Below are 13,263 nucleotides of genomic sequence, written 5' to 3'. Positions count from 1 at the left end.
GTTCAGAAGGTTAAAACCTATTTTTTAGGGACTCGTAGTCAAGCTTAGGAGCTCCTTAAAAGGATAGATTCATTAGGTGGCCAATCACACTTAAAAAAAGGATTAGTGATGACTCATCATGTTAAGTCTAGCTATAGATTTACAAATCTATATGTTATGACAGTTTAACGACTCCATTGGGGAAGCTATAGAGAATCAGGCCATAACATTTTAAATTTATCCTATCCTTTGGTTTAATGGTTTTAAATTGTAATGATTGTGTTATCTGTTTACTAGTGTTTTTTTTTCTTTCATTTATGGGGGTTGACAATTATATGTTCCTTCACACACACTATCAGATGCATTTGCATTACAAGAGCTCTATACCCAAGCTTCGTCCCTCTTAGGAGGGAGTAAAGTACCTACGCTCTCATGAAATGATAATCTCTGCAATAGCTAGCGAAATATTTTCACTCAAATTGAATCATTTCTGTTGGTAGCCTATGATGGGCGGGAATTGGAATGCCTTACTAGTTTGTGATGGATAATGATGTAAATAACAATTTGGGTACCTTTAGTGGTCAAAGTCACTTAGTCCAGATACAATCTACACTTAAAAGGCTAGCCTTAAGATAGAGCCATTCTTACCTATTGATAGATGTAACCTAAAGTTAGGACACAAGAAGGAACAATTTGTGAGATATATTGACTTGCTAACCATTTTGTTTGTTTGTTTGATTTTGTGCATTGCATTATTTAAATTAGTGCTTGCATTTAATTCCATGAATCATTTTCATTATCATATTTAACATTGTCATTTGCATCATCTTTATATAAGGAATATCTACCACATATTAGTTATTGATAAATTAGATCCCATACATGCATCCATGAAAATGTAGTTAGTATATTACATACATGCAACATAAACCATAGCATTTCTAATGTAATTATGATACTTAAGGTTCAAAGATAATTCCACCAAGCAAGAACCCCACATAATCAACTCACCAATATAATTCAAGAGCTCGAGCCAAATAAATGGAACAAGAAAATTCAAATCATCTCAAGTAGATAGAGAAGACTCAAGAGAAACTTGAAGAGGAGTTAAGTAAGATATTGGATGCTTTGAACATGTTAAACGAAGGGAAGGGCATAGAAGAAAATACTAGCCAGTAGGACCATCAATTATAAGAGGTGGCTGACCCTCTATACCCTTATAATTATGGGTTGTAATAAGCCCAGTCCACATAGAATGCACCACCATAGCAGTTCACATACTCTATAGGGTACACATACCTCAGAATGCCATCAGCTTCAAATCTAAGGCATTACCAGAGCTACATAAGTTTTGTCTATACTGAAAAGCAATGGAACCAATCCAGGTCCCTGATTTGGATAATCCAAAAGAAAAGGAAAAATTGAAGGCAAATGTGGATGAGTTGTTAAGGGACTCAATAGCTAACAGAAAGACGCATATGCTCGAGGAAAGGTTGTGAGCAGTAGAGGGAATTGGTTTTTACGGCTTTATAGATACGTTGGGCTTTGTTTAGTCCCAAATGTCGTTATTCTTCTAAAGGATAAAGTTTCAAAGTTTGAGAAATATGATGGTACAAAGTGCCTAAAGACCCACATGACTATGTACTGTCGAAAGATGTTTGCCTATATTAATAATGAGAAGTTGTTAATGCAAGTGTTTCTAGATAGCTTTACTGGTTCTACTGCTAGATGGCATATCTAACTGGACATGACCTGTTTTAGTCATGGAGTGATATAGCCTACGACTTCATCAATCAATATCGGTATATCATAGATTTAGCTCCTGATCACTTTTCTTTGCAGAATATAGAAAATAAGGCAACTGAATCATTCAAAGAGTATGCTTAGAGGTGGAGGGACATAGCTACTCAAGTTCAATCTCTTTTAACTAAGAAAGAGACTATAGTATTGTTTGTCAACACTTTAAAATCTCTATATTATTAAAAGATGATAGGGACTACAACAAAAAATTTCACCAATATGGTGATCTCAAACAAAATCATTAAAAATGCCATTAAGAATGGCAAGTTCGAAGGAAGAGAAGCTCCCACTAAGAAAGCCCCAAGGAAAAATAAGATTGAAACCTAAGCTGTGAGCTTTGATAGATAACAGTTCAGGGGTTATCAACCTTATTCACCACAAGCTTACTTTATATTTTATCCTACTATGAATAATGCTTCACCTTAACAATACCAACCAATCCGATAGCCATTTACTATCTGACATATTAGCCCGTATTCAGATCTCAAACTACCATATGCAGCCCTAACATTCAACCTCCTGTAAGAGCCCAAACTCATTCTGCTAGCCCAACAAATGGTTCACAAGAGCTATGAACTACTCGAGAAAAACTCATATTTGATCCAATCCCCATGACTTATACAAAATTACACTAAGAGTTTTACAATAACCATTTGATTTTCCTCAGCCGTCTAAAGCCGTTCAAGTCACCCTATCCCAAGTGGTATGATCCTATAGCTCACTATGATTACCACTATAGAATTACTGATCATTCCACTAAAAATTACATTACCTTAAAGCATAAAGTGCAACGATTAATCAAGGATGGAATGATAAACTTTGATACATAAGGGATAACAACACTTAATGTTAGTGTCAATCCATTACCCAATCATAATGTCAATGCTCTGAGTGAAGATCAAGAATGAGTATGATCATAAAAGACCTTGTGAGCTTCGATGAATCGGGGGGCCAAATGTCAATAGAAGCCTTTCACCTGATTACACAAGGGCATAATTTTGATAAGGATTTTAAGGATGGTTGAGAGTTACTTGTCATTTTGAGATTTCTTTTAGAGGAATGTTAGGATTTCTTTTATGTAATGAGATTTCATTTTTTATCATTTTAATAGAAGACAAGTTGATGCATTTCATTACATTTACTCTTTCATCCATGCCATTATTGCACGTTTTGTTATTTCTCATATCTTTTTATTCCTATTCTCAAATTTCAAATGATGAATATTTAAACAATTATAACAATAATTTTAGAATGTAATTTTGAAAACTCATTTACATTGATAAAGTTCAGCCTGTAAAGACTATTTAAGTAAAAGAAGCAAGCTACTGAAAGATGTGAAATAGATATATCTTGAAGATATGCAGTCCTTTATAAAGATTCATGAGTTTGTTTTTATTCAATAGATGATTTTCAAATAAAGCATTCACGTTTGAGATGAAAAGTAGGTCGTCTTTCTTTTACCATTCATAAAACCTTCCATTGCTACCCTTTTTGAGCCTATTATGATTTTAAAAAAAAAAAAAAACTAACCAAGGATCACCTTCCATACTGGGGGTAAATTTTAGGAAAAACATGCTTGAAAAAGGAAAGAGGCAAAAGATTATAAAAGATCACAAAAATAGAGTCAAAAAAAAAAAAGAAAAGAAGAACCCATTTACAAAAAAAAAATGCAACAAATGAGTTAGAGTAAAATAATGAGAATCTTTTTATGAGAAATAAGATGAATGAAAAAAGAAAAATTAGTGAAATGATGTGGAATGGAGTAAAATATCAAGTTGCATCAAATGATGAGAAATGATCCTCTAGTTCTGAACCCTTTGAACATACGTTCTGAGCCTATTTTATCTATTTCTTTCATAACCCTTCACCATAACCTACATTATAACCTTTAAAAGTTTATTTGGATCAAATATGAATGCTCGAATTGAATGATCATATGTTGGGCTAAGGCATGGTTGTGATGGAACAATGAAATCATGCTATGTTATTTTAGAGATTGATGTATGGGAGATATCAATAATATATGCAAAAATGATTAAAGAAAAAAATTGAAAAAAATGAAGGAAAAAATAAAAAAATAAAAAAATGAGATATGAAAAAAGAAAAAAAATGAAAGAATAAAAGAATGAAAAAAATAAAAAATAAAAAAAAATGTAAAATGAGAGAAAAATAAAACTCAAATTAAAAACCTAAAAAGGCGATTTGGGTAGGAAAAACTTCTGAGCTGAGAGTTAGATAGACAATTCAAATATATGAAAAATCAAAGACATATAAAGATCTCTTAAAGCTGGGACAAAGTTCAATGAGCTTAATATAATTTTGAAAGTCAATGGAATCAGTTTTTGAAAAAGAATTCTAGATTAATGTTGAGAATTGTCTAAGTATTCATTGTTTGGACGTTTTTACACCATTCATTCATTCTAATGACATGCTTTGAATTTATTTTCTTACCCATTTATTTTTGTACCAGACTCTCTCCGCATTGATTATCTTTCTCTCAATTCACCTTGTGCTCTCTTATTTTTACATCCCAAAATAAATTGGGAAAATGTATAATTGCATTATATTTGTCATGATTTGAAATGATAGTGAATGAATGATAATATTCATAAAAGATTCCTATATTCATTTGAAAAGAAATCCAAGATGATAGAGGGTAAAAAAAAATGAAGAGATGGTAGAAACCTGAAAAGATGACTTGGAAGGATACATGGTATGACCAAGTGATGAATATGGTGGTGGATTGATCAACATAACTTGTGAGTTGTGATCAAATGATGGAAATAATGCAAATCAATAGATAAAATTTGTTCTGAAATTGCTAGTGTTGAGAAACCTGTGAGTTGTGATCAAATGACAAAAATAATGTGAATTAGTAAATAAAATTTTTCTTAAATTGCTAGTGTTGTGAAGCTTGTGAATTGTAATCAAGTGATGAAAATGTGATCAAGTAATAGAAATAATATGAAACAGTTGATGGCATTTGTTCTAAAATGGTTAATGCTAAGAAGCTAAAAAGAAAAAAATGTCAGATGGTAGAGTCTTGAGAACCATATTTTCATAATTAATTAAAATTTCTTGACATTAATGTTAGTGACATTTGTATTCCATGTATGTAATTTGGTTTGGCCATGCACTTGCATCATGCAGTAAACATTTGAATCATGATATGGCATCTATAGTATTGTGAGAATCTATACTACTACATTTGTATAATTAAGAAAGTATTTGCATTATTATCATTCTTTACAAAGTTTTGACTTTGATGAAAGATTGAGAATTTTCATGACAAGAAATGGTTAAACTTTTAAAGTAAAGTTGATTGGAAAATAAGCGATTTAGATGCTTCTACCATGACTATTGCTTGAACCCCCGCCTCTGTGTTTGGTGCTCGAGCCTTGGCCGCTAGTGCATGACCTTTTCTACTCTCTTCAAAACTTTAAAAGATCCCCTATATCTCTGGACTAGGCCCTTATGCACGTCCTTATGGTGCAAGACTAAGTGTAGCTTCACCATCACCAAGTCCCCAACTTGGTACTGCACCTATTGTCGTTTATGATTTGCCCATTTCTTACTTTTTTTTGTTGCTTTATGTAAATAGATTCTTGCAAGGTCTAATTGCTCCTACCAAGCCTTGGCAAACCTGTAAGCCACAGGATTAAGTCCACTGTTTGGCTACTTTCTCTCTCTTTTCCAACCCTTCATAATGAATATAAAGTCCAATGCAAAAGTCCCTTAACCTTTTGATCAAAGTTTATCCAAAGGCTAATATAACCTTTCCCTTTCTTTTCAAGCATAATGATCAAGCAATCTCTTTTGATCCTAAGATTTAAACCCTTGAAAAATAATGGCATAGAATGAATACAACATAAAATATGACTCTTAGTGTAACTGACTTGATGAAAAAAGATTATTTTGCTTGTATTAGTATTTTTAGCCCTTTTGCATGACATTTGCATAGCATGCATTACATTTTTTGAATGTTTAGTGCATAGCATACATTGCATTTAAGAATGTCTAGTGCATGAAGTAGGGATATTTCAAGATCTCACATGAACACGATAGATACGAAGATTTTCCCAGTGAAAGATTTTCAAATTCTCATTTTGAAAAAAGAAGACCTTTGAGGTAAGATTTTGGTCCTTGAAAAAGGATGTTTCAAGAAAAACAGTTGTAAAAGTTGTAAAGCCTTTGCTCAAATGAGCATTCTTTTATTTTAGGATTGATTTGTAAGACCTCTGGGTATAATCTCTTATAATTTCTTCTCTTGATTTATAAGATCTCTGGACATGATTGTAAAGGAACTTTATTTATTTTTTGAAGTTGTTAAACTTTATTTATTTTTTGAAGTTGTTAAACCTCTGTTTAGAGAAGCTTTATTTATTTTTGAAAGTTGTTGAACCTTTGCTTAGAGGAGCTTTATTTATTTTTTGAAGTTGTTGAGCCTCGGCTTAGAGGAGCCTTAGTTTATTTTCAAAAGTGGTTAAGCCTCTGTTTAGAGAAGCCTTATTTACTTTTCAAAGTTATTAAGCCTCTACTTAAAGGAGCTTTATTTATTTTTCAAAGTTATTGAGCTTCTACTTAGATGAGCCCTAATTTATTTTTCAAAAGTCATTAACCCTCTATTTAAAGGAGGTCTAGTTTATTTTCAAAAGTCATTGAGCCTCTGTTTATAAGAGTCTTAGTTTATTTTTCAAAAGTTGTTGAGCCTCTATTTAGAGAAATTTTTATGATGTTCATGAAATCTGACTATGCTTAAAAAAATAAAAAAAAAAAACAAAAACAAAAAAAGAAGATAAAAAATGTATCTAGTTGATTGGATTGTCTACATCTTTGCACAATTTTTGTTGCACAGAAAATGCATAAAGAGGGGCAGTTGTAAACAATCAATTTAGTTCAGGGTCTAAATTAACTGTGCTCGATTTAATTTCAAGGCCAAAGGCCCAAATCAATTGGGCTTAGATTTGATCCAAGCCTATTTGTCAAAATTATGTTTTTACTTTATTTATCTATATATTTTTTTTATTTATCCTTTTTATTTTATTTTATTTCTTATTTTATCTTGTTTATTTGTTGTTTATCTTTAATTGTATTTCCTTATATTTATCTAATTTTTTTAAATGTATCTGGATATTTTAAAAAAAATGGATAATTGAAAAAAAGAATGAATGGCCATAAATTAGAAAGGAATGGATGGTGATAATGTAGTTTTATCATGATTAAATTTAAAGTTAAACTTTTCAAAAATAAAATTTATTTTTTCCATGATAATCCTAATTTTTGAAGTTGAAATCAATCTAAAATTCTCAATATTGTACCCTATAAATAAACCTTTAAATCATAGATAAAGGGACAACAATCAAAGAGCAATTTGAAAGAAAAATGGAGGAAAAAGTAAGAGCAAGGGTTTGACAACAATTAAGGGTAAAATTCTGGCATAATTACTCAGATTCCGGCGATCAATCCCAAAATTGAACAACTTACACCTAAACCAAGTTGATCTACTTTCCAAGCCTTTTCAACTAGTTTCATGCCTACAACCTAGCCACACACACCAGCCAAGTCGAGCCGGTTCCTATTTTAGTATTTATTTATTTATTTATTCATTTATATATTTATTTATTTTGTTTATTTATTTTCAAAGTTTTTTTTCATGACTAAATTTTAGGAAAAGTTAGAAGAAATAATAAAAAATAAAATAAAACATTAATAATTTTTTTTAGAATGAATAATAATTATCCAATTATGAAATCTTTAGAAATTGTAAATAGTAAATTTTTATAAAATTCCTAGGTGAGGAAATTTTTCTAAATTTATCTCAAATTGTGGAATAATTTAGATAAAGTTTCAATAATAATAATTAATATTTATTTTCAATTCAAAGAATAAAACATAATAAAATTTTGGAATTAAAAACTAATTACCCAAGGATAAAATTCTTAAAAATTTAAAATGGTAAATTCTCTAAGAAATCTCTAGGTGAGAATTTATCTAAATTTATCCCAAATTGTGGAATAATTTAGATGGAATAATTTAGACGAAATTTCAATAAAAGTAATTGTATTTTTTTTCAAATACAAATTTTTGGTTAAAAATATTTTACAATTATTTAAGGACGAGAATTTTAAAAATTTCAAATGATAAAATTCCTAAGAAATCTCTAGGTGAGAAATTTTCTTTAAATTTATCCCAAAAATTTCATATCAAGTTCAGTTTTTGTGAAGTTTGTTGATCATACATTCAAAGAAGTTATGGTGGTGCTTTAAACACAGGGAGCAAAAAAAAAGCATTGATAGCTTTAAAAGATAGCAACTTCCTTCAATTGGGGTAAAAAAAAGATGTTTAAGGGTTTAATTGTGTGAAAATAAATGATTAAAAATTCAATTAATGTGAAATAGAAACTTTATAGTTTGATTACTTATAATAAAATGTTAAAAATTGGAATGATTATTAAACTTTTATTAGATAATTTTTTTACTGTTTTGCCTTAATTTTATATCTTTTATCATTTTTAAATTATCTTTCGACAAAGTAAAAGCAAATAATCAAATACAAAATATACTATTTGAATAACAAAGATTAAATTATTAGTTCATAATAATACTATCAATGCATTTTATTATACAAAAGAGTTAAATTTTAAAATTTTATTTCTTCAAAATGTAATCTACTTTTTGTATCAATATGCACAATTTTACTTCTTTTCTTCTTGAAATTAATTTTAAAGAAAAAAATAGTAGTAAAAATGTAAAACTAATGACCAAGAGAAAATAGAAATCTAATTTTGGTAAAACAGGAGTTCTTCAAGGCCTGGTTGATTTTCCACACACCAAAGAGATCAAGGATGGATGGTTCTTCACACATCAAAATTTTTTCTCTTTACCTTCTGCCTTTTTTTTTTTTTCAAATTATTTTTAGATAAATTACTTAATTACTTTTCTAATCTCAATTTTAAAATTATCAGATATTCATTTTTGGTAAGTTATATCCAATAAATTATATAATTTATCAAAAATATATATTCAAAGTTTTTTTAAAAAAAGTTACATTTAGGTTTGAGAAAAAAATTATTTGAGGAAAAATATGCTACAAAAATTTTTAAGCTTCTGAATATGTAAATTCAAAAACTTTTAAAAGCTTAGAGATATGCAAGTCCGAAAATTTTTAAGAGTTTTCTATTTGCAAATCTGAAAATTTGTAAAAACTTTCGGATTTGTAAACCAAAAATTCAAAAGTGAAAGGAGTGTTAAGAGAAAAGATAATTATATAATTTCATTTAAAAATGAATTAAAAAAAAAGATGTGAAGAGTAAAAAATGGGTTGCGAATAGAATTACCTATCTAGGATAAGAAAGATTCTAAATGCATCTTCGTTTTTTTTTCACAATTTTTTAAATTTTTTGTAAGTAAAATTACTTAATTATTTTTCCCACAAGTTTTCAAATATTCATATCAGGTAAGTTATAAAACTTACCAGATATGCATATATAAATTTTTGAAAAGTTAAATAACTTTTTAAAAAATGAATTCTCAAAAAGTTAGTTTTTAAAATTTTAAGAAAAATTATAAAAATGAGATTTTACTAGAAATTTTTATTAATTGATATAATGAAAAAAATTATTATTGAAAAGATAATCATAAATTTTAAAATTAATAAAAAGTTAATTGTACTATTTTGATTTTAAAAAAATAAATCTTATAAGATCCAAATAAATTAAAGTTAAAATAGTAAATTCAATTTTCTTTTCATAAATTTAAACTTCATCACTTTTTTAATAAATATTTTTTTAATATTGATTATTAAAATTTTATAATAATCTTAACCAAACTAAACTCTTTGGAGAAAATTTTTCATCTACTTATCACAATAGGTTTCTTCAATTAATATATTGATTTTGGTAAAATTTAGTATTCAATAATATTATTTGTATAGCTTTAAGGAATTTCAAACTTTATAATTTCTTCTTCTTTGGCATAACCTAAAAGTGAAATGTTTAATTAGGGCATTGTGTGAGTTTATTTTTTTTAAAGTTAAAATAGTAAAATCAACTTTTTATTAATTTTAATTTTTATGATTTTCTTTTCAATAATAACTTTTTTCATTACATCAATTAATAAAAACTTTTAATAAAATATTCTTTTTGTAATTTTCTTTAAACTTCGGGAAAGTTAAATAATTTACATGGATAGTAAGAAACTTGTGAGAAAAATAATTAAATAATTTTATTTACAAAAATTTTGAAAAAAAAAAAGTGTAGAGCAAAACCGGAATGCATTTAGAAGCTTCCCCAAGGAAAAAGCTGATAGGTCAAGGCCATGGAATTTTTAAACCCAAAAAAGTAAGAAAAAAAATGGGAAGTTTCTACAGCACACATGGAGTAGAGATCAAGTCAAATAAAATGTGAAGCGTGATCTTGTCTCAGAAAGATAGGTTCTGTGAGCATTACTCATGGTATAACAACAAAGAAATAGTTTAATGCCCATGTTTAAAGCAGTAGTTTGGAGTTTGGAATTTGGAGAATTAGGAGTTGCCAACAAGTGCTGACAATAGCCACACCTTTTGCTGTGCTGAAAAATCATCACCTCGAAAAGAAAAACTAGAATTGGTATGTTCAAGCTAGAAAGATTTTTCGCCAACTGGTAAGCAAAACTATTATTCCAACAAGAGCTGATCTACACCCACAGTTGCTGTGGTTGCATACAGAACAGAAAATCACCGGCTATCAGAGAAGGACATAAGGCCAATCACTCTTTATGCTGTCACTTCTGTCTTAGCTTCTTTCTTTCTGCCTTTTCCTTGGTTGCCACCTTGTTCTTGCTCCTCTGCCTTCTTTTGAGCTCGAATCAAGGCTCTTCTTGCACGAGGCCTCATTTCTCGTACAGTTCGGGGAGGCATTACATATGGTTCAAGGGGACGATCACCAAAGGGGTGCTCACTACCAGCAAATATCCTCAATTTTCGATCTCTATCCTAGATTCATAAGAAGCAATAATCTACGAAAATCAAATTCTGAAGTAGACTGAACCAAAATTCAAAAAATAACAAGTAAAAACAGTATAGGTGGCCTACTTGAATTAACATGCAGAGAAGCAAAATTCAAAACATGGTGCTAGGATTTTTCCTATTGAGCAAGGAGAATTGGAACAGCAGAAACAAACCAGGCAGGTGATAGATGCATAGAAAAAACACAGGACATAGTTTAATCAGGTTTAAAATACTTACATCACGCAGTTTGTTTCTAGGAAGCATGCGTAGGACTGCTTTGCGTATGACTTCTGTCGGATCCTTTGCCATCTGGTCCTTCAAACTTCTTTCCTTGAGGTTGCCAATATAGCTGAAGGAGAAGTATGATTCGTCAACAGAAGGAAGTATATTAGAACATTACTATCAGAAGCATTCAATCTCAATAACCAAATATATATAGGGACTGATAAAGAAATAGGGATCCTAGAGAACGACATTAAGAAAGTCAAAATTCTTGTTCTATTGACAGAACTCAAAAAAGATACCAGTTTTGAACTCTGCAACACATAATATCTATCTTGAACTCAAAAAAAAAGGACATCATTTTGAGTTTCAATAAAGAACCAAACTCTCAAGGTACCCACCCAACTGGTAGGAAAAACCCAATTGAGTCATTAATTTCAATACAGTTTCCCAATATGCAACCAACTTCAATTCATTAAAAGAAACAGCTGAAAATATAGTACTTGCCCTGTATGCCAGTAATAAACCTTGTCCGTAAGTTTTCTCCCTGTAACACATACATCCTTGGCATTAATCACAATGCACATATCTCCATCATCACGATTTGGAGCATAAGTAGGCTTGTCTTTTCCTTGAATCACAGTAGAAATTTGAGATGCTAATCTTCCAAGAACCTGTTAAACAAAATTTATGCAAGTTATTCTGTTGTTTTCAACCTCAGGCAGGAAAAAGATGTTAAAATAAATGGTTCAACTGTAATATAAAAGATGTAAACAAGAATTGCATTGAGAAACCACAATCAGTAGCAAACCATAAAATAACCTTTGCTTTATATCATTATCACTTCTCAAAAAGAGAGGTTCAGGGTTCCCAGCCCCCACGTCTCTGGTTTCTAGGAAACAAGTTTTGTAAATTAAGTTCTCCTCTTTGCAATACATAAAGAACCTCCTAGCTTAATAATTTTTTATCTAGAAAAAGGATAAAGATACCTGTCCTTTAGCATCAAAGACTCTCCATCTCAAACCTTCCAGATTAATTCGCCTCAGACCAGCAAGTGCTTTCTGCAGGAGTTAAAAACAGAAATTACAAACAAAAAGTTGCAAGTGTTTGTATTTAGCAGTATTTATATTGCAGCGCAATAGTAACCCTTACATAGAAAATAGAAGGACAAGAATTTGTAAGGTCTCTGTAGCATCTTTATCATGTCAATGTTAAAAACCAAAAACATGAAACATGAATATGCCCATGATTGCAAACCACCCATTCATCTAGAACTTTTTGGATAGTTAAAATAAACAACAAAACTATGTGAGCAAACAAGTTAACTCACTAGGACCACTGCAAACTCACAAAAATCCCAAAACATTCTTCCATGTTTTATCTTCGCAGCATATTTACTCATCTAATCAAAACCCCCATTTCTCAGTTCAAAAGGAAATGCAACAGCAAAAATTCCTCTTTCACTCATCATCTAAAACCCACACCACTTAAACATAAACAATCAAACCAAGGTCGGAACTTTGAGATACTATAGCTTAAAATAACCGAGCCTATCATTACAAATTGCCAAAAAAAAATGATAATTCAGTCAGTAAATACTACAAATGGTTAGCGTGTTTTGCAATAAACGATGATTTGTGCTAGAAAAGATAATCTAAATGATGGTATTTGATTTATAATGGAGGATTAACGAAGATGTGAAGTGTGAAATGTGTAATTTTAAAAAGACGAAAAAACTTGCCTTTAAGTTTCCATTGAAAGTGGTAGCTGCTGCCTGGGCTGCCATTTCTATGTAAATGTTCACTTTTCTTAAACGTCAGACCTTGCTTCGGAAATTAGATGAGTTATCTGAAAAGGATCAAGAGGGAAATTTTAATTGAAAAATAAAAAGAAATTGAGGGAAAATGAAAGATCGCTTAAACCCTGGTTAGGGTTTGACTGGACATAAAAGAGAGGATGATGCAATCAGGCCTCAGCTATGGAATTAGACTAATGGGTTTGACTTGGACTTCCATAGCAGTGAGCCCAATTCTAATTTCTAAATGTCACAAAATTTGTATATGACGAAATCCAAAAAATAATAATAATAAAAGATCTGAAATTTTTATTTTTGAGGCTTGAAATGTTTTATTTTTTATTTTTTTTGTTTTTTAATCACAAACTCTTATTCCAATGATTAATCCTTTTTTTTTTTTTTTTTGAAACGATTAGCCCTTCTCTTCTATGGAAAAAATAATCTAACTGACTCAATATTCAAAATAAAATAGCAAACGGCTA

At 29.9% G+C, this 13,263-nt stretch overlaps 1 protein-coding gene across 1 annotated transcript; it reads right to left on the bottom strand.

The window, feature by feature from the left end:
* Positions 1-10,192: 10,192 nt before the first annotated feature.
* Positions 10,193-12,956, bottom strand: LOC111302069 (Ribosomal protein L13 family protein). The gene is made up of 5 exons (XM_089758439.1): positions 12,724-12,956; positions 11,976-12,043; positions 11,494-11,660; positions 11,002-11,113; positions 10,193-10,749 (listed from the first exon to the last, which is right to left on the bottom strand). Exons 1-5 carry the CDS (start codon positions 12,770-12,772, stop codon positions 10,531-10,533), a joined length of 615 nt encoding a protein of 204 aa, XP_089614565.1. The 5' UTR covers positions 12,773-12,956; the 3' UTR covers positions 10,193-10,530.
* Between the last annotated feature and the right edge of the window lie 307 nt (positions 12,957-13,263).

This window comes from Durio zibethinus, chromosome 3 (assembly GCF_047325235.1).
Source record: "Durio zibethinus cultivar Kanyao isolate XHJ-2024 chromosome 3, ASM4732523v1, whole genome shotgun sequence".
NCBI lineage: Eukaryota > Viridiplantae > Streptophyta > Magnoliopsida > Malvales > Malvaceae > Durio > Durio zibethinus.
The sequence above is the reverse complement of the archived record's forward strand: the minus strand, read 5'-3'. Positions and strand labels throughout refer to the sequence as shown.